A 26,071-nucleotide genomic window follows, 5' to 3' on the forward strand; every position below is an offset into this window, starting at 1 on the left:
TTACTAGAGCAGCTTCCTCCTCCCTCTAGGATTTCCAGCCACCCATTACACTAGGGTACAGGTACAATGTTTAACGGCATATATATATATATATATATATATATATATATATATATATATATATGCCAGTCACTCATCCCTCTCGCTTCAGCCGTTTTCTCTTAGGGTAAACTTTTAGAAAAAATGTGCTATCTAGAACCTGAAAGGGTTCTTCGGCTGTCCCCATAGGAGAACCCTTTGAAGTACCCTTTTTGGTTCCAGGTAGAACAATTCCAAAACTACTACCTTATACACACAAGTGTAAAGGGATAAAAAATGTGTACATAAAGATATATGAATGAGTGATGGTACAGAGCGGCATAGGCAAGATGCAGTAGATGGTATCGAGTACAGTATATACATATGAGATGAGTATGTAAACAAAGTGGCATAGTTCAAAGTGGCTAGTGATTCATGTATTACATAAAGATGCAGTAGATGATATAGAGTACAGTATATACGTATACATATGAGATGAATAATGTAGGGTATGTAAACATTATATTAAGTAGCATTGTTTAAAGTGGCTAGTGATATATTTTACATCAATTCCCATTATTAAAGTGGCTGGAGTTGAGTCAGTGTGTTGGCTGCAGCCACTCAATGTTAGTGGTGGCTGTTTAACAGTCTGATGGCCTTGAGATAGAAGCTGTTTTTCAGTCTCTCGGTCCCAGCTTTGATGCACCTGTACTGACCTCGCCTTCTGGATGATAGCGGGGTGAGCAGGCAGTGGCTCGGGTGGTTGTTGTCCTTGATGATCTTTATGGCCTTCCTGTGACATCGGGTGGTGTAGGTGTCCTGGAGGGCAGGTAGTTTGCCCCCGGTGATGCGTTGTGCAGACCTCACTACCCTCTGGAGAGCCTTACGGTTGTGGGCGGAGCAGTTGTCGTACCAGGCGGTGATACAGCCCGACAGGATGCTCTCGATTGTGCATCTGTAAAAGTTTGTGAGTGCTTTTGGTGACAAGCCAAATTTCTTCAGCCTCCTGAGGTTGAAGAGGCGCTGCTGCGCCTTCTTCACGATGCTGTCTGTGTGGGTGGACCAATTCAGTTTGTCTGTGATGTGTACGCCGAGGAACTTTAAACTTACTACCCTCTCCACTACTGTTCCATCGATGTGGATAGGGGGGTGTTCCCTCTGCTTTTTCCTGAAGTCCACAATCATCTCCTTAGTTTTGTTGACGTTGAGTGTGAGGTTATTTTCCTGACACCACACTCCGAGGGCCCTCACCTCCTCCCTGTAGGCCGTCTCGTCGTTGTTGGTAATCAAGCCTACCACTGTTGTGTCGTCCGCAAACTTGATGATTGAGTTGGAGGCGTGCGTGGCCACGCAGTCGTGGGTGAACAGGGAGTACAGGAGAGGGCTCAGAACGCACCCTTGTGGGGCCCCAGTGTTGAGGATCAGCGGGGTGGAGATGTTGTTACCTACCCTCACCACCTGGGGGTGGCCCGTCAGGAAGTCCAGTACCCAGTTGCACAGGGCGGGGTCGAGACCCAGGGTCTCGAGCTTGATGACGAGTTTGGAGGGTACTATGGTGTTAAATGCTGAGCTGTAGTCGATGAACAGCATTCTCACATGGGTATTCCTCTTGTCCAGATGGGTTAGGGCAGTGTGCAGTGTGGTTGAGATTGCATCGTCTGTGGACCTATTTGGGCGGTAAGCAAATTGGAGTGGGTCTAGGGTGTCAGGTAGGGTGGAGGTGATATGGTCCTTGACTAGTCTCTCAAAGCACTTCATGATGACGGAGGTGAGTGCTACGGGGCGGTAGTCGTTTTGCTCAGTTACCTTAGCTTTCTTGGGAACAGGAACAATGGTGGCCCTCTTGAAGCATGTGGGAACAGCAGACTGGGATAGGGATCGATTGAATATGTCCGTAAACACACCAGCCAGCTGGTCTGCGCATGCTCTGAGGACGCGGCTGGGGATGCCGTCTGGGCCTGCAGCCTTGCGAGGGTTAACACATTTGAATGTTTTACTCACCTCGGCTGCAGTGAAGGAGAGGCCGCATGTTTTGGTTGCGAGCCGTGTCAGTGGCACTGTATTGTCCTCAAAGCGGGCAAAAAAGTTATTTAGTCTGCCTGGGAGCAAGGCATTCTGGTCCGTGACTGGGCTGGTTTTCTTTTTGTAATCCGTGATTGACTGTAGACCCTGCCACATACCTCTTGTGTCTGAGCCATTGAATTGCGATTCTACTTTGTCTCTATACTGACGCTTAGCTTGTTTGATTGCCTTGCGGAGGGAATAGCTACACTGTTTGTATTCGGTCACGTTTCCGGTCACCTTGCCCTGATTAAAAGCAGTGGTTTGCGCTTTCAGTTTCACGCGAATGCTGCCATCAATCCACGGTTTCTGGTTTGGGAATATTTTAATCGTTGCTATGGGAACGACATCGTCAATGCACGTTCTAAATGTCTCTATACAGTGCACGACCCACAGACTTTAGTCAAAAGTAGTGCACTATAAAGGGAATAGGGTACCATAGGGCTCCGGTCTAAAGTAGTGCACTATATAGGGAATAGGGTACCATAGGGCTCTGGTCTAAAGTAGTGCACTATATAGGGAATAGGGTACCATAGGGCTCTGGTCTAAAGTAGTGCACTATAAAGGGAATAGGGTACCATAGGGCTCTGGTCTAAAGTAGTGCACTATATAGGGAATAGGGTGCCATAGGGCTCTGGTCTAAAGTAGTGCACTATATAGGGAATAGGGTACCATAGGGCTCTGGTCTAAAGTAGTGCATTATATAGGGAATAGGGTACCATAGGGCTCTGGTCTAAAGTAGTGCACTATATAGGGAATAGGGTGCCATAGGGTTCTGGTCTAAAGTAGTGCACTATATAGGGAATAGGGTACCATAGGGCTCTGGTCTAAAGTAGTGCACTATATAGGGAATAGGGTGCCATAGGGTTCTGGTCTAAAGTAGTGCACTATAAAGGGAATAGGGTGCCATAGGGCTCTGGTCTAAAGTAGTGCACTATATAGGGAATAGGGTGCCATAGGGCTCTGGTCTAAAGTAGTGCACTATATAGGGAATAGGGTACCATAGGGCTCTGGTCTAAAGTAGTGCACTATATAGGGAATAGGGTACCATAGGGCTCTGGTCTAAAGTAGTGCACTATAAAGGGAATAGGGTACCATAGGGTTCTGGTCTAAAGTAGTGCACTATATAGGGAATAGGGTGCCATAGGGCTCTGGTCTAAAGTAGTGCACTATATAGGGAATAGGGTGCCATAGGGCTCTGGTCTAAAGTAGTGCACTATAAAGGGAATAGGGTGCCATAGGGCTCTGGTCTAAAGTAGTGCACTATAAAGGGAATAGGGTGCCATAGGGTTCTGGTCTAAAGTAGTGCACTATAAAGGGAATAGGGTGCCATAGGGTTCTGGTCTAAAGTAGTGCACTATAAAGGGAATAGGGTGCCATTTGGGACTATTTTTCTTTGTTTAACATACTTGCAGCATTCCTAGACGGACGAAAGATTTCCCCTCAGATTTTGCCACAGATATCTCTGTTTCTGATATCTTTTTTTTACAGACTGGTGACACAGATGTGTTTTTATTGTCACATCTTTCAAATAGTAAAAGAGCAATGACTAGTTACAGGGCCTTCAGAAAGTATTCATGCTCCTTGACCTATTCTACATTTTGTTGTGTTGCAGCCTGAATTCAAATTCAGACCTACACACAATACCCCATAATGACAAAGTGATAACAGGTTTTTAGAAATGTTGAAAATTCTCTATACAGAAACATCTCATTTAAATACATTACCGTTCAAAAGTTTGGGGTCACTTAGAAATGTCCTTGTTTTGAAAGAAAGCTTATTTTTGGGCCTTTAAAATAACATCAAATTGATCAGAAATACCAGTGTAGACATTGTTAATGTTGTAAATGACTATTGTAGCTGGAAACGGCTTATTTTTTATGGAATATCTACAGAGGCCCATTATCAGCAACCATCACTCCTGTGTTCCAATGGCACGTTGTGTTAGCTAATCCAAGTTTATCATTTTAAAAGGTTAATTGATCATTAGAAAACCCTTTTGCAATTATGTTAGCACAGCTGAAAACTTTTGTCCTGATTAAATAAGCAATAGAACTGGCCTTCTTTAGACTAGCTGAGTATCTGGAGCATCAGCATTAGTGGGTTCGATTACAGGCTCAAAATGGCCAGAAACAAATAACTTTCTTCTGAAACTCATCAGTCTCTTCTTGTTCTGATAAATGAAGGCTATTCCATGTGAGAAATTGCCAAGAAACTGGAGATCTCATACAATGCTGTATACTGCTCCCTTCACGGAACAGCACAAACTGGCTCTAACCAGAATAGAAAGAGGAGTGGGAGGCCCCGGTGCACAACTGAGCAAGAGGACAAGTACATTAGAGTGTCTAGTTTGAGAAACAGACACCTCACAAGTCCTCAACTGGCAGCTTCATTAAATAGTATCCACAAAACACCAGTCTCAATGTCAATAGTGAAGAGGCGTCTCCGGGATGCTGGCCTTCTAGGTAGACTTCCTCTGTCCAGTGTCTGTGTTCTTTTGCCCATCTTAATATTTTATTTTTATTGGCCAGTCTGAGATATGTATTTTTCTTTGCAACTCTGCCTAAAAGGCCAGCATCCCGGAGTTGCCTCTTCACTCTGTCAATTAGGTTAGTATTGTGGAGTAACTACAATGTTATTGATCCATCCTCAGTTTTCACCTATCACAGCCATTAAACTCTGTAGCTGTTTTAATGTCACCTTTGACCTCTTGGTGATTATCCCTTAGCTGTTTCCTTCCTGTCTGGCAACTGAATTAGGAAGGACGCCTGTATCTTTGTAGTGACTGGGTGTATTGATACACCAAAGTGTATTTAATAACTTCACCATTCTCAAAGGGATATTCAATGTCTGCTTTTCTTATTTGTTCTCATCTACCAATCGGTGTCCTTCTTTACGAGGCATTGGAAAACCTCCCTGTTCTTTGTGGTTGAATCTGTGTTTGAAATTCACTGCTCGACTGAGGGACCTTACAGATCATTTGAATGTGTGTGAAACGGAGATGAGGTAGTCATTCAGAAATCATGTCAAACACTATTATTGCACAGACAGTGAGTCCATGCAATTTATTATGTGACTTGTTAAGCACATTTTTACTCCTGAACTTATTTGGGCTTGCCTTAACAAAGGGGTTGAATGCTTATTGACTAAAGACATTTCAGCTGTACATGTTTTATTCATTTGTAAACAATTACAAATACAAAATCTCACTTTTACATTATAGGGTATTGTGTATAGGCCGGTGACAAAAATAACATCTAAATGTAATCCATTTTAAATTGAGGCTGTAACACAACAAAATGTGGAACAAGTCAAGGGGTATGAATACTTTCTGAAGGCACTCTGATGACGTTTGGTGGGTCTATATTTAAAAATAATAATAATAAATGTTGAGTAACATTTTGCTGTGGTTTATGCGCTCCCTCAGCAGCTGGGCCGTTTGAGACGTCAGACAACGTGATGAAGGCTGGGGCATGCTCTGCTACGTGTGAAGACTTCCACCAGATCAAGATTACTGTCTTTCAGCTCAAACAAAAGGTTTGTTCTGGTTTCCACTAATCCCCCCCCCCCCCCAAAAAAAATAATAATAATACCCACACTTTTATTTTCCTACTAGCACTTACTTTGCTGATATCTAACTTATTGAGGGAAAATGTACCGACTGTGAAGTGTGGTTGTCCCACCTAGCTATTTTCAGATGAATGCACTAACTGTAAGTCACTCTGGATAAGAGCGTCTGCTAAATGACTACCATTTAAATGTCAATGCAATTCAAAAACAAGACGTTAAATGCACCTGGTTGGATTCAGGTTTATTAAAAGGTGGTGCTGTTAACGATTATTATTGTTATTATAACGTCTTGTATTTCATTTGTGTTGCTGCTTACCACCCAGCCATTCCACATAAAACACAGTTGGTTGGATTCAGTTAGGTATTAAAATGGACCAGGATTATTCCGTTGGTTTATTTAGTCATTCATTGTATATACTATTGTATGTTTCATTCACCAAAGAACTCTGCGTATCACTGGTCAATATCTGTCAATATATTCAGGTAGAATAACACTGGGAAACATCTCCTCTGGGACGCAGAACGACGTTTATTGTACGTAATAAACATTATTGAAATCATTTTGGATTACTGCCGCTAGCGAGTTGGTTCTGTAAATGATGTCTGTCGTTGTAAAGTGCCGGTTATACGGTGTAAAACTCACTGGAGTGGTACCACACACACACACACACATACACACACACACACACACACACACACACACACACACACACACACACACACACACACACACACACACACACACACACACACACACACACTGCTTAGTGAGTATTTCCAGCCCTCTAGCCTTCTCAGTCAGGCTCAATCTGTAGACCAGTCTGTCAACAGGGCAGTTCACCACTCTGCCCTGTAACATGTGATATATGGTTCCCAGCCGTGTGGTCCTATGGGGTTCAGTAGGCACGCTACTAGCTCTTTTTTTCATTGGAGGGAAAAACATGAAATAGGCCTATGTGGCTAGTGTGCTGCAAATGGCACCCTATACCCCAATCCCTACATAGGACCCATAGGGCTCTGGTCAAAAGTAGGGCTCTGGTCAAAAGTAGGGCTCTGGTCAAAAGTAGTCGTGCTCTATATAGGGAATAGGGTACAATTTGGGACGCTGTCTAAGAAAACAAAATTGTCTTTTGAGAACAGAGGTCAGATATTGTGCAGGGGGGGGAGGAGGGGGGTTGACTGACTGACTGACAGGAAAGGAAGATTATGGCCATTACTGGTCACCCACTGCCCCCCTCAAGGCATAAACGCAGGCTGCTTTGGATTATTACTTACATAGCTGCTCGTCTCTACAAACCAACACTTACTCCTTCATCTCATGTCATGGTCCGGAGACCTCATCGGCAGGAATAATGATTCAATTGGATGTTCTCTGATTCATCGCCCCTGTCCAGGGACACACCATGTCATATGACTTGCACACCAGTTGGCAGGTAATGTAAGGCCTCAGTCTAATGTTTGGCCACGGTCTAATGTATGGCCCCAGCCCCAGCCTAATGTAAGGCCCCAGCCCCAGAGACTAATGTATGGCCCCAGCCCCAGCCTAATGTATAGCCCCAGCCTTTTATATGGCCACAGCCTAATGTATGGCCCCAGCCTAATGTATAGCCCCAGCCTAATGTATAGCCCCAGCCTAATGTATGGCTACAGCCTAATGTATGGCCCCAGCCTAATGTATGGCCCCAGCCCCAGCCTAATGTATGGCTACAGCCTAATGTATGGCCCCAGCCCCAGCCTAATGTATGGCTACAGCCTAATGTATGGCCCTAGAGACTAATGTATGACTCCAGCCCCAGCCTAATGTATGGCCTCAGCCTTTTATATGGCCACAGCCTAATGTATGGCCCCAGCCTAATGTATAGCCCCAGCCTAATGTATAGCCCCAGCCTAATGTATGGCCCCAGCCTAATGTATGGCCCCAGCCTAATGTATGGCCCCAGCCCCAGCCTAATGTATGGCCCAGGCCGCAGCCAAATGTATGGCCCCAGCCTAATGTATGGCCCCAGCCTAATGTATGGCCCCAGCCTAATGTATGGCCCCAGCCTAATGTATGGCCCCAACCTAATGTATGGCCCCAGCCTAATGTATGGCCCCAGCCCCAGCCTAATGTATGGCTACAGCCTAATGTATGGCCCCAGCCTAATGTATGGCCACAGCCTAATGTATGGCCACAGCCTAATGTATGGCCCCAGCCCCAGCCTAATGTATAGCCCCAGCCTAATGTATGGCCCCAGCCTAATGTACGGCCACAGCCTAATGTATGGCCCCAGCCTAATGTATGGCCCCAGCCTAATTGTATAGCCCCAGCCCCAGCCTAATGTATGGCCCCAGCCTAATGTATATCCCCAGCCCCAGCCTAATGTATGGCCCAGGCCCCATCCTAATGTATGGCCCCAGCCTAATGTATGGCCCCAGCCTAATGTATGGCCCCAGCCTGTACTACGCTTTGATATAGAGTACTCACATGTACATGTATATATCCCAGAGTACAGTGCGGTCTCCTGGTCTACCTAAGTAAAGCATAGTGATTTCCTGGGCCTGCGTCTGGTTATTACAAATTGACATAGCTGGTTTCAAGTCGTACTCTGACACAACAAATAATTCACGTAGAGAATGTCATTTTCTTGTCCTGTAAGTTTAATACATCCATGTAGTAACTATTATTACAGGTCCTTGAACATGGAATACACTCTTACGCTGTAATCTCCCCGTAGGCTTCTGCTCTATGATGACTGACAGCCAAGTGGCTGTAATCTCCCCGTAGGCTTCTGCTCTATGATGACTGACAGCCAAGTGGCTGTAATCTCCCCGTAGGCTTCTGCTCTATGATGACTGACAGCCAAGTGGCTGTAATCTCCCCGTAGGCTTCTGCTCTATGATGACTGACAGCCAAGTGGCTGTAATCTCCCCGTAGGCTTCTGCTCAATGATGACTGACAGCCAAATGGCTGTAATCTCCCCGTAGGCTTCTGCTCTATGATGACTGACAGCCAAGTGGCTGTAATCTCCCCGTAGGCTTCTGCTCTATGATGACTGACAGCCAAGTGGCTGTAATCTCCCCGTAGGCTTCTGCTCTATGATGACTGACAGCCAAATGGCTGTAATCTCCCCGTAGGCTTCTGCTCTATGATGACTGACAGCCAAATGGCTGTAATCTCCCCGTAGGCTTCTGCTCTATGATGACTGACAGCCAAATGGCTGTAATCTCCCCGTAGGCTTCTGCTCTATGATGACTGACAGCCAAGTGGCTGTAATCTCCCCGTAGGCTTCTGCTCTATGATGACTGACAGCCAAGTGGCTGTAATCTCCCCGTAGGCTTCTGCTCTATGATGACTGACAGCCAAGTGGCTGTAATCTCCCCGTAGGCTTCTGCTCTATGATGACTGACAGCCAAGTGGCTGTAATCTCCCCGTAGGCTTCTGCTCTATGATGACTGACAGCCAAGTGGCTGTAATCTCCCCGTAGGCTTCTGCTCTATGATGACTGACAGCCAAGTGGCTGTAATCTCCCCGTAGGCTTCTGCTCTATGATGACTGACAGCCAAGTGGCTGTAATCTCCCCGTAGGCTTCTGCTCTATGATGACTGACAGCCAAGTGGCTGTAATCTCCCCGTAGGCTTCTGCTCTATGATGACTGACAGCCAAGTGGCTGTAATCTCCCCGTAGGCTTCTGCTCTATGATGACTGACAGCCAAGTGGCTGTAATCTCCCCGTAGGCTTCTGCTCTATGATGACTGACAGCCAAATGGCTGTATCGTCGACATGCCTGATCCTTCCTCCATTATCTCAGACCTCTCTCTCATTAAGACTGATCTTGAGAAAATCCTTTGAGCTAGAACCGCTACATTAAATGGGCAATTTAGGATAGGATTTTTTACTTCTAAATTAATGATATATTGCAATTGATTGTTGAAGAATATAACTGATGAATGATCTTAGTTCAACTAAGTTAGTTCAACTATTGTACTAAAAACATGAACAATCTTAACTATATCCGTTCTTCTTGTTCTATAGATCGCCATGTTGCCCAGCAACGCTGATGTCACCAAGCAGATGACCAGTGAGAAGATGCTGATGTCACACTCCTTCCTGCCCGGGCCTCCTGGTCTGCCCGGGCCTCCAGGTAAAACTAGCTGTAGTATAATGTTTCTGTCTGTCTGTGTTCTATCTATCGTCCTGTAGTATAATGTCTCTGTCTATCGTCCTGTAGTATAATGTCTCTGTCTATCGTCCTGTAGTATAATGTCTCTGTCTATCGTCCTGTAGTATAATGTCTCTGTCTATCTGTAGTCCTGTAGTATAATGTCTCTGTCTATCGTCCTGTAGTATAATGTTTCTGTCTATCGTCCTGTAGTATAATGTCTCTGTCTATCGTCCTGTAGTATACTGTCTCTGTCTATCGTTCTGTAGTATAATGTTTCTGTCTATCGTCCTGTAGTATATTGTCTCTGTCTATCGTCCTGTAGTATATTGTCTCTGTCTATCGTTCTGTAGTATAATGTCTCTGTCTATCGTTCTGTAGTATAATGTCTCTGTCTATCGTTCTGTAGTATAATGTCTCTGTCTATCTGTAGTTCTGTAGTATAATGTCTCTGTCTATCGTTCTGTAGTATAATGTCTCTGTCTATCTGTAGTCCTGTAGTATAATGTCTCTGTCTATCGTTCTGTAGTATAATGTCTCTGTCTATCTGTAGTATAATGTCTCTGTCTATCTGTAGTATAATGTCTCTGTCTATCGTCCTGTAGTATAATGTCTCTGTCTATCGTTCTGTAGTATAATGTCTCTGTCTATCGTCCTGTAGTATAATGTCTCTGTCTATCGTCCTGTAGTATAATGTCTCTGTCTATCGTCCTGTAGTATAATGTCTCTGTCTATCGTCCTGTAGTATAATGTCTCTGTCTATCGTCCTGTAGTATAATGTCTCTGTCTATCGTCCTGTAGTATAATGTCTCTGTCTATCGTTCTGTAGTATAATGTCTCTGTCTATCGTTCTGTAGTATAATGTCTCTGTCTATCGTCCTGTAGTATAATGTCTCTGTCTATCGTCCTGTAGTATAATGTCTCTGTCTATCGTCCTGTAGTATAATGTTTCTGTCTATCGTCCTGTAGTATAATGTTTCTGTCTATCGTCCTGTAGTATAATGTCTCTGTCTATCTGTAGTCCTGTAGTATAATGTCTCTGTCTATCGTCCTGTAGTATAATGTCTCTGTCTATCTGTAGTCCTGTAGTATAATGTCTCTGTCTATCGTCCTGTAGTATAATGTCTCTGTCTATCGTCCTGTAGTATAATGTCTCTGTCTATCTGTAGTCCTGTAGTATAATGTCTCTGTCTATCGTCCTGTAGTATAATGTTTCTGTCTATCGTTCTGTAGTATAATGTCTCTGTCTATCGTCCTGTAGTATAATGTCTCTGTCTATCTGTAGTCCTGTAGTATAATGTCTCTGTCTATCGTCCTGTAGTATAATGTTTCTGTCTATCGTCCTGTAGTATAATGTCTCTGTCTATCGTCCTGTAGTATAATGTTTCTGTCTATCGTCCTGTAGTATAATGTTTCTGTCTATCGTCCTGTAGTATAATGTCTCTGTCTATCTGTAGTCCTGTAGTATAATGTCTCTGTCTATCGTCCTGTAGTATAATGTCTCTGTCTATCTGTAGTCCTGTAGTATAATGTCTCTGTCTATCGTCCTGTAGTATAATGTCTCTGTCTATCGTCCTGTAGTATAATGTCTCTGTCTATCTGTAGTCCTGTAGTATAATGTCTCTGTCTATCGTTCTGTAGTATAATGTCTCTGTCTATCGTTCTGTAATATAATGTCTCTGTCTATCGTTCTGTAGTATAATGTCTCTGTCTATCTGTAGTATAATGTCTCTGTCTATCGTCCTGTAGTATAATGTCTCTGTCTATCGTTCTGTAGTATAATGTCTCTGTCTATCGTCCTGTAGTATAATGTCTCTGTCTATCGTCCTGTAGTATAATGTTTCTGTCTATCGTCCTGTAGTATAATGTTTCTGTCTATCGTCCTGTAGTATAATGTCTCTGTCTATCTGTAGTCCTGTAGTATAATGTCTCTGTCTATCGTCCTGTAGTATAATGTCTCTGTCTATCTGTAGTCCTGTAGTATAATGTCTCTGTCTATCGTCCTGTAGTATAATGTCTCTGTCTATCGTCCTGTAGTATAATGTCTCTGTCTATCTGTAGTCCTGTAGTATAATGTCTCTGTCTATCGTCCTGTAGTATAATGTTTCTGTCTATCGTCCTGTAGTATAATGTCTCTGTCTATCGTCCTGTAGTATACTGTCTCTGTCTATCGTCCTGTAGTATAATTTCTCTGTCTATCGTCCTGTAGTATAATGTCTCTGTCTATCGTCCTGTAGTATAATGTCTCTGTCTATCGTCCTGTAGTATAATGTCTCTGTCTATCGTCCTGTAGTATAATGTCTCTGTCAATCGTCCTGTAGTATAATGTCTCTGTCTATCGTTCTGTAGTATAATGTTTCTGTCTATCGTCCTGTAGTATATTGTCTCTGTCTATCGTCCTGTAGTATATTGTCTCTGTCTATCGTTCTGTAGTATAATGTCTCTGTCTATCGTTCTGTAGTATAATGTCTCTGTCTATCTGTAGTCCTGTAGTATAATGTCTCTGTCTATCGTTCTGTAGTATAATGTCTCTGTCTATCTGTAGTATAATGTCTCTGTCTATCTGTAGTATAATGTCTCTGTCTATCGTCCTGTAGTATAATGTCTCTGTCTATCGTTCTGTAGTATAATGTCTCTGTCTATCGTCCTGTAGTATAATGTCTCTGTCTATCGTCCTGTAGTATAATGTCTCTGTCTATCGTCCTGTAGTATAATGTTTCTGTCTATCGTCCTGTAGTATAATGTTTCTGTCTATCGTCCTGTAGTATAATGTCTCTGTCTATCGTCCTGTAGTATAATGTCTCTGTCTATCTGTAGTCCTGTAGTATAATGTCTCTGTCTATCGTCCTGTAGTATAATGTCTCTGTCTATCTGTAGTCCTGTAGTATAATGTCTCTGTCTATCGTCCTGTAGTATAATGTCTCTGTCTATCGTCCTGTAGTATAATGTCTCTGTCTATCGTCCTGTAGTATAATGTCTCTGTCTATCGTCCTGTAGTATAATGTCTCTGTCTATCGTTCTGTAGTATAATGTCTCTGTCTATCGTTCTGTAGTATAATGTCTCTGTCTATCGTCCTGTAGTATAATGTCTCTGTCTATCGTCCTGTAGTATAATGTCTCTGTCTATCGTCCTGTAGTATAATGTTTCTGTCTATCGTCCTGTAGTATAATGTTTCTGTCTATCGTCCTGTAGTATAATGTCTCTGTCTATCTGTAGTCCTGTAGTATAATGTCTCTGTCTATCGTCCTGTAGTATAATGTCTCTGTCTATCTGTAGTCCTGTAGTATAATGTCTCTGTCTATCGTCCTGTAGTATAATGTCTCTGTCTATCGTCCTGTAGTATAATGTCTCTGTCTATCTGTAGTCCTGTAGTATAATGTCTCTGTCTATCGTCCTGTAGTATAATGTTTCTGTCTATCGTTCTGTAGTATAATGTCTCTGTCTATCGTCCTGTAGTATAATGTCTCTGTCTATCTGTAGTCCTGTAGTATAATGTCTCTGTCTATCGTCCTGTAGTATAATGTCTCTGTCTATCGTCCTGTAGTATAATGTCTCTGTCTATCGTCCTGTAGTATAATGTCTCTGTCTATCGTCCTGTAGTATAATGTCTCTGTCTATCGTCCTGTAGTATAATGTCTCTGTCTATCGTTCTGTAGTATAATGTTTGTCTATCGTCCTGTAGTATATTGTCTCTGTCTATCGTCCTGTAGTATAATGTCTCTGTCTATCGTTCTGTAGTATAATGTCTCTGTCTATCGTCCTGTAGTATAATGTCTCTGTCTATCGTCCTGTAGTATAATGTCTCTGTCTATCGTCCTGTAGTATAATGTCTCTGTCTATCGTTCTGTAGTATAATGTCTCTGTCTATCGTTCTGTAGTATAATGTCTCTGTCTATCTGTAGTATAATGTCTCTGTCTATCTGTAGTATAATGTCTCTGTCTATCGTCCTGTAGTATAATGTCTCTGTCTATCGTTCTGTAGTATACTGTCTCTGTCTATCGTCCTGTAGTATAATGTCTCTGTCTATCGTCCTGTAGTATAATGTCTCTGTCTATCGTCCTGTAGTATAATGTCTCTGTCTATCGTCCTGTAGTATAATGTCTCTGTCTATCGTCCTGTAGTATAATGTCTCTGTCAATCGTCCTGTAGTATAATGTCTCTGTCTATCGTTCTGTAGTATAATGTTTCTGTCTATCGTCCTGTAGTATATTGTCTCTGTCTATCGTCCTGTAGTATATTGTCTCTGTCTATCGTTCTGTAGTATAATGTCTCTGTCTATCGTTCTGTAGTATAATGTCTCTGTCTATCGTTCTGTAGTATAATGTCTCTGTCTATCTGTAGTTCTGTAGTATAATGTCTCTGTCTATCGTTCTGTAGTATAATGTCTCTGTCTATCTGTAGTCCTGTAGTATAATGTCTCTGTCTATCGTCCTGTAGTATAATGTCTCTGTCTATCGTTCTGTAGTATAATGTCTCTGTCTATCGTCCTGTAGTATAATGTCTCTGTCTATCGTCCTGTAGTATAATGTCTCTGTCTATCGTCCTGTAGTATAATGTTTCTGTCTATCGTCCTGTAGTATAATGTTTCTGTCTATCGTCCTGTAGTATAATGTCTCTGTCTATCTGTAGTCCTGTAGTATAATGTCTCTGTCTATCGTCCTGTAGTATAATGTCTCTGTCTATCTGTAGTCCTGTAGTATAATGTCTCTGTCTATCGTCCTGTAGTATAATGTCTCTGTCTATCGTCCTGTAGTATAATGTCTCTGTCTATCTGTAGTCCTGTAGTATAATGTCTCTGTCTATCGTCCTGTAGTATAATGTTTCTGTCTATCGTCCTGTAGTATAATGTCTCTGTCTATCGTCCTGTAGTATACTGTCTCTGTCTATCGTCCTGTAGTATAATTTCTCTGTCTATCGTCCTGTAGTATAATGTCTCTGTCTATCGTCCTGTAGTATAATGTCTCTGTCTATCGTCCTGTAGTATAATGTCTCTGTCTATCGTCCTGTAGTATAATGTCTCTGTCAATCGTCCTGTAGTATAATGTCTCTGTCTATCGTTCTGTAGTATAATGTTTCTGTCTATCGTCCTGTAGTATATTGTCTCTGTCTATCGTCCTGTAGTATATTGTCTCTGTCTATCGTTCTGTAGTATAATGTCTCTGTCTATCGTTCTGTAGTATAATGTCTCTGTCTATCTGTAGTATAATGTCTCTGTCTATCTGTAGTATAATGTCTCTGTCTATCGTCCTGTAGTATAATGTCTCTGTCTATCGTTCTGTAGTATAATGTCTCTGTCTATCGTCCTGTAGTATAATGTCTCTGTCTATCGTCCTGTAGTATAATGTCTCTGTCTATCGTCCTGTAGTATAATGTCTCTGTCTATCGTCCTGTAGTATAATGTTTCTGTCTATCGTCCTGTAGTATAATGTTTCTGTCTATCGTCCTGTAGTATAATGTCTCTGTCTATCGTCCTGTAGTATAATGTCTCTGTCTATCTGTAGTCCTGTAGTATAATGTCTCTGTCTATCGTCCTGTAGTATAATGTCTCTGTCTATCTGTAGTCCTGTAGTATAATGTCTCTGTCTATCGTCCTGTAGTATAATGTCTCTGTCTATCGTCCTGTAGTATAATGTCTCTGTCTATCGTCCTGTAGTATAATGTCTCTGTCTATCGTCCTGTAGTATAATGTCTCTGTCTATCGTCCTGTAGTATAATGTCTCTGTCTATCGTTCTGTAGTATAATGTTTGTCTATCGTCCTGTAGTATATTGTCTCTGTCTATCGTCCTGTAGTATAATGTCTCTGTCTATCGTTCTGTAGTATAATGTCTCTGTCTATCGTCCTGTAGTATAATGTCTCTGTCTATCGTCCTGTAGTATAATGTCTCTGTCTATCGTTCTGTAGTATAATGTCTCTGTCTATCGTCCTGTAGTATAATGTCTCTGTCTATCGTCCTGTAGTATAATGTCTCTGACTATCGTTCTGTAGTATAATGTCTCTGTCTATCGTTCTGTAGTATAATGTCTCTGTCTATCGTTCTGTAGTATAATGTCTCTGTCTATCGTTCTGTAGTATAATGTCTCTGTCTATCTGTAGTCCTGTAGTATAATGTCTCTGTCTATCGTCCTGTAGTATAATGTCTCTGTCTATCTGTAGTCCTGTAGTATAATGTCTCTGTCTATCGTCCTGTAGTATAATGTCTCTGTCTATCGTCCTGTAGTATAATGTCTCTGTCTATCGTCCTGTAGTATAATGTCTCTGTCTATCGTCCTGTAGTATAATGTCTCTGTCTATCGTCCTGTAGTATAATGTCTCTGTCTATCGTTCTGTAGTATAATGTTTGTCTATCGTCCTGTAGTATATTGTCTCTGTCTATCGTCCTGTAGTATAATGTCTCTGTCTATCGTTCTGTAGTATAATGTCTCTGTCTATCGTCCTGTAGTATAATGTCTCTGTCTATCGTCCTGTAGTATAATGTCTCTGTCTATCGTTCTGTAGTATAATGTCTCTGTCTATCGTCCTGTAGTATAATGTCTCTGTCTATCGTCCTGTAGTATAATGTCTCTGACTATCGTTCTGTAGTATAATGTCTCTGTCTATCGTCCTGTAGTATAATGTCTCTGTCTATCGTCCTGTAGTATAATGTCTCTGACTATCGTTCTGTAGTATAATGTCTCTATCTATCGTTCTGTAGTATAATGTCTCTGTCTATCGTTCTGTAGTATAATGTCTCTGTCTATCTGTAGTCCTGTAGTATAATGTCTCTGTCTATCGTTCTGTAGTATAATGTCTCTGTCTATCTGTAGTATAATGTCTCTGTCTATCTGTAGTATAATGTCTCTGTCTATCGTCCTGTAGTATAATGTCTCTGTCTATCGTTCTGTAGTATAATGTCTCTGTCTATCGTCCTGTAGTATAATGTCTCTGTCTATCTGTAGTTCTGTAGTAAATCAAATCAAATCAAATCACATTTTATTTGTCACATACACATGGTTAGCAGATGTTAATGTGAGTGTAGCGAAATGCTTGTGCTTCTAGTTCCGACAATGCAGTAATAACCAACAAGTAATCGAACTAACAATTCCAAAACTACTACCTTATACACACAAGTGTAAAGGGATAAAGAATATGTACATAAAGATATATGAATGAGTGATGGTACAGAGCGGCATAGGCAAGATGCAGTAGATGGTATCGAGTACAGTATATACATATGAGATGAGTAATGTAGAGTATGTAAACAAAGTGGCATAGTTTAAAGTGGCTAGTGATACATGTATTACATAAAGATGCAGTAGATGATATAGAGTACAGTATATACGTATACATATGAGATGAATAATGTAGGGTATGTAAACATTATATTAAGTAGCATTGTTTAAAGTGGCTAGTGATATATTTTAGATAAATTCCCATCAATTCCCATTATTAAAGTGGCTGGAGTTGAGTCAGTGTGTTGGCAGCAGCCACTCAATGTTAGTGGTGGCTGTTTAACAGTCTGATGGCCTTGAGATAGAAGCTGTTTTTCAGTCTCTCGGTCCCAGCTTTGATGCACCTGTACAGACCTCGCCTTCTGGATGATAGCGGGGTGAACAGGCAGTGGCTCGGGTGGTTGTTGTCCTTGATGATCTTTATGGCCTTCCTGTGACATCGGGTGGTGTAGGTGTCCTGGAGGGCAGGTAGTTTGCCCCCGCCCACAACCCTCTGGAGAGCCTTACGGTTGTGGGCGGAGCAGTTGCCGTACCAGGCGGTGATACAGCCCGACAGGATGCTCTTGATTGTGCATCTGTAGAAGTTTGTGAGTGCTTTTGGTGACAAGCCAAATTTCTTCAGCCTCCTGAGGTTGAAGAGGCGCTGCTGCGCCTTCTTCACGATGCTGTCTGTGTGGGTGGACCAATTCAGTTTGTCTGTGATGTGTATGCCGAGGAACTTAAAACTTACTACCCTCTCCACTACTGTCCCATCGATGTGGATAGGGGAGTGCTCCCTCTGCTGTTTCCTGAAGTCCACGATCATCTCCTATGTTTTGTTGACGTTGGTGTATGAGGTTATTTTCCTGACACCACACTCCGAGGGCCCTCACCTCCTCCCTGTAGGCTGTCTCGTCGTTGTTGGTAATCAAGCCTACCACTGTTGTGTCGTCCGCAAACTTGATGATTGAGTTGGAGGCGTGCGTGGCCACGCAGTCGTGGGTGAACACGACTGCGTGGTATAATATCTCTGTCTGTCTGTAGTCCTGTAGTATAATGTCTCTGTCTATCTGTAGTTCTGTAGTATAATGTCTCTGTCTATCTGTAGTCCTGTAGTATAATGTCTCTGTAGTCCTGTAGTATAATGTCTCTGTAGTCCTGTAGTATAATGTCTCTGTCTATCTGTAGTCCTGTAGTATAATGTCTCTGTAGTCCTGTAGTATAATGTCTCTGTCTATCTGTAGTCCTGTAGTATAATGTCTCTGTCTATCTGTAGTCCTGTAGTATAATGTCTCTGTAGTCCTGTAGTATAATGTCTCTGTAGTCCTGTAGTATAATGTCTCTGTCTATCTGTAGTCCTGTAGTATAATGTCTCTGTCTATCTGTAGTTCTGTAGTATAATGTCTCTGTCTATCTGTAGTTCTGTAGTATAATGTCTCTGTCTATCTGTAGTCCTGTAGTATAATGTCTCTGTAGTCCTGTAGTATAATGTCTCTGTCTATCTGTAGTCCTGTAGTATAATGTCTCTGTCTGTCTGTAGTCCTGTAGTATAATATCTCTGTCTATCTGTAGTTCTGTAGTATAATGTCTCTGTCTATCTGTAGTCCTGTAGTATAATGTCTCTGTAGTCCTGTAGTATAATGTCTCTGTCTGTCTGTAGTCCTGTAGTATAATGTCTCTGCTCTCCCACTAATCCCAGACCTGTGTGTTTCTATATCTCAGGAGATCCAGGGCCAATGGGTCCCCCTGGCCACACAGGACTGTTGGGGCCCCCCGGCCCTCCTGGACCCAGGGGACTGATGGGCCCCGTTGGGCCCTCGCCTGACCTGTCCTTCATAAAGCAGGGCCGACGGGGGCCCATGGTCAGTAACAGCACCACCGCCAATACCATCTGTTTCAATACCACTCGTATGCCTTGTATACTGTCCCTTCTAGGAGACCGACATTACAACACCACTTTCTTCCTGTAACATCATCATCATGTCATCCTCTCAGATTCTCCTTGGTTATAAACTGCCTTTCAAATATGCTGAAACTGCAGGTCTAGAGAAACAGAGCACTGTCTGTTCTGCTGTGTTAGATGATGGTGGCCCCCTCCTCCCCTCCCCATGTCCCCCTCCTGCCCCCGTGTCCCCCTCCTCCCCTCCCCATGTCCCCCTCCTCCCCCCATGTCCAATACCTCCCCCTCTCTCTCGTCTCTGCTGTGACACGTGTCATGACTCTGACCCCATCAGCTGACTGTGCCCCCTCTCCCAGCACAGACAGACACACAGACAGACAGACGGACAGACGGACAGACAGACAGACAGACAGACAGACAGACAGACAGACAGAGTGTTGTGAATTCCCCAGCTGTGGTGGGTCCTGTAGGGGAAACTAGGACACGAGTCACAGGCCTGTCTGTCCTTGGATGTGTCCCAAATGGCATCCTATCCCCAATATAGTGCATATCAGTTAAACATGTTTGAACAGATATCGATACCATATCGGTTTGAAGGAATACTATATACAGGGGGTACTGGTACAGAGTCAATGTGGAGACTATATACAGGGGGGTACCAGTACAGAGTCAATGTGGAGACTATATACAGTTGGTACCGGTACAGAGTCAATGTGGAGACTATATACAGGGGGTACCGGTACAGAGTCAATGTGGAGGCTATATACAGGGGGTAGGGGTACAGAGTCAATGTGGAGGCTATATACAGGTGGTACCGGTACACAGAGTCAATGTGGAGACTATATACAGGGTGTACCGGTACAGAGTCAATGTGGAGACTATATACAGGGGGGTACCGGTACAGAGTCAATGTGGAGACTATATACAGGGTGTTACGGTACAGAGTCAATGTGGAGGCTATATACAGGGGGGTACCGGTACAGAGTCAATGTGGAGGCTATATACAGGGTGTTACGGTACAGAGTCAATGTGGAGGCTATATACAGGGGGGTACCGGTACAGAGTCAATGTGGAGGCTATATACAGGGGGTACCGGTACAGAGTCAATGTGGAGGCTATATACAGGGGGGTACCGGTACAGAGTCAATGTGGAGACTATATACAGGGGGGCACCAGTACAGAGTCAATGTGGAGACTATATACAGGTGGTACCGGTACAGAGTCAATGTGGAGACTATATACAGGAGGGTGCCGGTACAGAGTCAATGTGGAGACTATATACAGGTGGTACCGGTACAGAGTCAATGTGCGGGGGCACCGGTTAGTTGAGGTAGTATGTACATGTAGGTAGAGTTATTGAAGTGACTATGGATAGATGACAACAGAGAGAGGCAGTGGTGTAAAGGGGGGGGGGGGCAATGCAAATAGTAGTCTGGGTAGCCATTTGATTAGATATTATAGCTTGGGGGTAGAAGCTGTAGAAGCCTCTTGTACCTGGACTTGGTGCTCCGGTACGGCTTGCCGTACGGTAGCAGAGAAAACAGTCTATGACTGGGGTGGCTGGAGTCTTTGAAAATGTTTAGTGCCTTCCTCTAATACCTCCTGGTATAGAGGTCCTGGATGGTAGAAAGCATAGCCCCGGTGATGTACTGGGCCGTTCGCACTACCCTCTGTAGTGCCTTGCAGTCGGTGGACAAGCAGTTGCCATACCAGGCGGTGATGCAACCAGATGCTCTCGATGGTGCAGCTGTAGAACCTTTTGAGGATCTGAAGACCCATGCCACATGGGGGAATAGGTTTTGTCGTGCCCTCATCACGACTGTCTTGGTGTGCTTGGACCATGTTCATTTGTTGGTGATGTGGACACCAAGGAACTTGAAGCTCTCAACCTGCTCCCCTGCAGCCCCGTCAATGAGAATGGGGGCGTTCTCGGTCCTTCTTTTTCCTGTAGTCCACAATCATCTCCTTTGTCGTGATCACGTTGAGGGAGAGATTGTTGTCCTGGCACCACATGGCCAGGTCTCTGACCTCCTCCCCATAGGCTGTCTCGTCATTGTCGGTGTTGGAGTCGTGCCTGGCTGTGCAGCCATGAGTGAACAGGGAGTACAGGAGGGGACTGAGCATTGCACCCCTGAGGGGCCCCTGTGTTTAGGGTCAGCATGGCGGATGTGTTGTTACCTACCCTCACCACCTGGGGGTGGCCCGTCAGGAAGTCCATGATCCAGTTGTAGAGGGAGGTGTTTAGTCCCAGGGTCCATTGATGCTGTTGACCCGGATCACTGGTTGCTGCGGAAAAAGGAGGAAGGTCAAAAGGGGGGTGAGTGTAACGGATGTGAAACGGCTAGCTTAGTTAGCGTGGGCGCTAAATAGCGTTTCAATCAGTGACGTCACTTGCTCTGAGACCTTGAAGTAGTAGTTCCCCTTGCTCTGCAAGGGCCGCGGCTTTTGTGGCGCGATGGGTAACGATGCTTCGAGGGTGACTGTTGATGTGTGCAGAAGGTCCCTAGTTCGCGCCCGGGTATGGGCGAGGGGACGGTTTAAACTTATACTGTTACACAGGAACAGTCATGTATGCTGTTTTACAGAACAATGTAGGTCAAAAGGTAGAATAAACTGATTTCCCGATATGCCTTGCTCATATCGATATCAAAATCATATGGAGTTATTGATATTTGTGCCCTCTAATGTATATCTGCAATACATTTCAAAAATTACCCAATTTTGATACTAGACAAGAAGGTAGAGACAACAACACATCACACAAAGCAGCCACAACTGTCCTTAAGAGTGTCCATGATTGAGTCTTTGAAGGAAGAGATTGAGATAAAACTGTCCAGTTTGAGTATTGTTTGCAGCTCGTTTCAGTCGCTAGCTGCAGCGAACTGAAAAGACAAGTGACCCAGGGATGTGTGTGCTTTAGGTACCTTTAACAGAATGTGACTGGCAGAACGGGTGTTGAATGTAGAGGATGAGGGCTGCAGTAGATACCTCAGATAGGGGGGAGTGAGACCTGAGAGGGTTTTATAAATAAGCATTTATTTAACTAGGCAAGTCAGTTAAGAACAAATTCTTATGTACAATGACAGCCTACCCCGGCCAAACCCAGACGACACTGGGCCAATTGTGCACCACCCTATGGGACTCCCAGTCACAGCTGGATGTGATACAGCCCGGATTCAAACCAGGGACCGTTTTGCGACGGGTATACAGAAATGACCAGTTTACAGAGGAGTATAGAGTGCAGTGATGTGTCCTACAAGGGGCATTGGTGGTAAATCTGTTGGCCGAATGGTAAAGAACATCTAGTTGTTTGAGAGCACCCTTACCTGCCGATCTATAAATTATGTCTCTGTAATCTAGCACGGGTAGGATGGTCATCTGAATCAGGGTTAGTATGGCAGGTGGGGTGAAAGAGGAACGATTACGATAGAGGAAACCAAGTCTAGATTTAACTTTAGCCTGTAGCTTTGATATGTGCTGAGAGAAGGACAGTGTACCGTCTAGCCAACCCAATGTGGTGCATCTGCTGGGTACAACTAATAAACTCATGAAGAAAAGATGCCCGTACACTGTTGTTTTATTATGTGACTGTCTGTAGTCCTGTAGTATAATGTCTCTGTCTATCTGTAGTATAATGTCTCTGTCTGTCTGTAGTCCTGTAGTATAATGTCTCTGTCTATCTGTAGTCCTGTAGTATAATGTCTCTGTCTATCTGTAGTATAATGTCTCTGTCTGTCTGTAGTCCTGTAGTATAATGTCTCTGTCTATCTGTAGTCCTGTAGTATAATGTCTCTGTCTATCTGTAGTATAATGTCTCTGTCTGTCTGTAGTCCTGTAGTATAATGTCTCTGTCTATCTGTAGTTCTGTAGTATAATGTCTCTGTCTATCTGTAGTTCTGTAGTATAATGTCTCTGTCTATCTGTAGTTCTGTAGTATAATGTCTCTGTCTATCTGTAGTCCTGTAGTATAATGTCTCTGTCTATCTGTAGTATAATGTCTCTGTCTGTCTGTAGTCCTGTAGTATAATGTCTCTGTCTATCTGTAGTCCTGTAGTATAATGTCTCTGTCTATCTGTAGTATAATGTCTCTGTCTATCTGTAGTATAATGTCTCTGTCTGTCTGTAGTCCTGTAGTATAATGTCTCTGTCTATCTGTAGTCCTGTAGTATAATGTCTCTGTCTATCTGTAGTATAATGTCTCTGTCTATCTGTAGTATAATGTATCTGTCTGTCTGTAGTCCTGTAGTATAATGTCTCTGTCTATCTGTAGTTCTGTAGTATAATGTCTCTGTCTATGTGTAGTATAATGTCTCTGTCTATCTGTAGTCCTGTAGTATAATGTCTCTGTCTATCTGTAGTTCTGTAGTATAATGTCTCTGTCTATCGTCCTGTAGTATAATGTCTCTGTCTATCTGTAGTTCTGTAGTATAATGTCTCTGTCTATCTGTAGTATAATGTATCTGTCTATCTGTAGTCCTGTAGTATAATGTCTCTGTAGTCCTGTAGTATAATGTCTCTGTCTGTCTGTAGTCCTGTAGTATAATGTCTCTGTCTATCTGTAGTCCTGTAGTATAATGTCTCTGTCTGTCTGTAGTCCTGTAGTATAATGTCTCTGTAGTCCTGTAGTATAATGTCTCTGTAGTCCTGTAGTATAATGTCTCTGTAGTTCTGTAGTATAATGTCTCTGTCTGTCTGTAGTCCTGTAGTATAATGTCTCTGTCTATCTGTAGTCCTGTAGTATAATGTCTCTGTCTGTCTGTAGTCCTGTAGTATAATTACTCTGTCTATCTGTAGTCCTGTAGTATAATGTCTCTGTCTGTCTGTAGTCCTGTAGTATAATGTCTCTGTAGTCCTGTAGTATAATGACTCTGTCTATCTGTAGTTCTGTAGTATAATGTCTCTGTCTGTAGTTCTGTAGTATAATGTCTCTGTCTATCTGTAGTTCTGTAGTATAATGTCTCTGTAGTCCTGTAGTATAATGACTCTGTCTATCTGTAGTTCTGTAGTATAATGTCTCTGTCTATCGTTCTGTAGTATAATGTCTCTGTCTATCTGTAGTTCTGTAGTATAATGTCTCTGTCTGTAGTTCTGTAGTATAATGTCTCTGTCTATCTGTAGTTCTGTAGTATAATGTCTCTGTAGTCCTGTAGTATAATGTCTCTGTAGTCCTGTAGTATAATGACTCTGTCTGTCTGTAGTTCTGTAGTATAATGTCTCTGTCTGTCTGTAGTTCTGTAGTATAATGTCTCTGTAGTCCTGTAGTATAATGACTCTGTCTGTCTGTAGTTCTGTAGTATAATGTCTCTGTCTATCTGTAGTCCTGTAGTATAATGTCTCTGTCTATCTGTAGTATAATGTCTCTGTAGTCCTGTAGTATAATGTCTCTGTCTATCTGTCTGTAGTCCTGTAGTATAATGTCTCTGTAGTCCTGTAGTATAATGTCTCTGTAGTTCTGTAGTATAATGTCTCTGTCTGTCTGTAGTCCTGTAGTATAATGTCTCTGTCTATCTGTAGTCCTGTAGTATAATGTCTCTGTAGTTCTGTAGTATAATGTCTCTGTAGTTCTGTAGTATAATGTCTCTGTCTGTCCGTAGTCCTGTAGTATAATGTCTCTGTCTGTCTGTAGTCCTGTAGTATAATGTCTCTGTCTGTCTGTAGTCCTGTAGTATAATGTCTCTGTCTATCTGTAGTCCTGTAGTATAATGTCTCTGTCTATCTGTAGTATAATGTCTCTGTAGTCCTGTAGTATAATGTCTCTGTCTATCTGTCTGTAGTCCTGTAGTATAATGTCTCTGTAGTCCTGTAGTATAATGTCTCTGTAGTTCTGTAGTATAATGTCTCTGTCTGTCTGTAGTCCTGTAGTATAATGTCTCTGTCTATCTGTAGTCCTGTAGTATAATGTCTCTGTAGTTCTGTAGTATAATGTCTCTGTAGTTCTGTAGTATAATGTCTCTGTCTGTCCGTAGTCCTGTAGTATAATGTCTCTGTCTGTCTGTAGTCCTGTAGTATAATGTCTCTGTCTGTCTGTAGTCCTGTAGTATAATGTCTCTGTCTATCTGTAGTCCTGTAGTATAATGTCTCTGTCTATCTGTAGTATAATGTCTCTGTAGTCCTGTAGTATAATGTCTCTGTCTATCTGTCTGTAGTCCTGTAGTATAATTTCTCTGTAGTCCTGTAGTATAATGTCTCTGTAGTTCTGTAGTATAATGTCTCTGTAGTTCTGTAGTATAATGTCTCTGTCTGTCTGTAGTCCTGTAGTATAAAGTCTCTGTCTGTCTGTAGTCCTGTAGTATAATGTCTCTGTAGTTCTGTAGTCCTGTAGAATAATGTCTCTGTCTATCTGTAGTCCTGTAGTATAATGTCTCTGTAGTTCTGTAGTATAATGTCTCTGTAGTCCTGGGAGATTCCATCAGTGTGGTGATCCATTCTTTATATGGGGCTATTCAATTGGTCCCTTAAGCCAGTGAAGTACAATCAAGTACTGATAAAGTATTTGAAATGATTTCGAATAGTATTTGAACCCTGGTCGTAACTGGGTTTTGGGCACAGAGTGAGTGTGTGTGTGTGTGTGTGTGTGTGTGATGGGTGGTGTACATTTCAGTGTGGCACAATATGAATCAGTCTGGATCTGAATGTGGCGGAGGTCCCAGCTCTCTGTGCCCAGTGCCCTTTATGGTGACTGTATAGAGAGGAGATACAGAGGTTCTTTGCCCTTAAATGCTAAAGTCATTGAAATGTAGCTGGACCCAAGATGTGACTGGACACGGCGAATGGTTAAATGATGTGATCTGTGATGTCTTCTCTTGTCTCATACAGGGACCTGCGGGGGCTCCAGGAAAACATGGCATCAAGGTAGAGCATGATTTAGAGCTACGTCCCAAATCGCGTACAATTCCCTATCTAGTCCACTACTTTGACTAGGGCCCATAGGACTCTGGTTAAAAGGAGTGCACTACATATGGAATCGGTACCATTTGGAACACAACCCTTGGAACATCCTCCCTAATCTCTAGCTCTCTTCTAGCCTGGTCCCAGATCAGTTTGTGCTGTCTCGTCAATGAACTCCTATGGTTAATCCTTGTCAAGCCAAACAGATCTGGGATCAGCCTTGACTGTTTTTCATCTGGATCTGGCCAATGTCTCATTTTAGCCACATACAGTTTTTTGTTTTTGTATGGAATGTAAATATTTT

General features: G+C 42.8%; 1 protein-coding gene across 4 annotated transcripts in view; it reads left to right on the forward strand.

Moving 5' to 3' along the window:
* The window catches only part of ccbe1 (collagen and calcium binding EGF domains 1), a 117,046-nt gene that overhangs the window by 82,822 nt on the left and 8,153 nt on the right, over positions 1 to 26,071 (forward strand). For 2 of the 4 annotated variants that reach the window (XM_021622599.3, XM_090191438.1), the window contains exons 6-9: positions 5,507 to 5,616; positions 9,662 to 9,770; positions 18,702 to 18,841; positions 25,696 to 25,731. In XM_021622599.3, coding sequence (XP_021478274.3) covers positions 5,507 to 5,616; positions 9,662 to 9,770; positions 18,702 to 18,841; positions 25,696 to 25,731 — 395 coding nt within the window. The remainder of the gene's footprint in view (positions 1 to 5,506; positions 5,617 to 9,661; positions 9,771 to 18,701; positions 18,842 to 25,695; positions 25,732 to 26,071) is intronic. The other 2 variants (XM_021622600.3, XM_090191439.1) reach the window with 1 other exon arrangement.

This window comes from Oncorhynchus mykiss, chromosome 12 (genome assembly GCF_057628025.1).
Source record: "Oncorhynchus mykiss isolate SJ-2025 chromosome 12, ASM5762802v1, whole genome shotgun sequence".
NCBI lineage: Eukaryota > Metazoa > Chordata > Actinopteri > Salmoniformes > Salmonidae > Oncorhynchus > Oncorhynchus mykiss.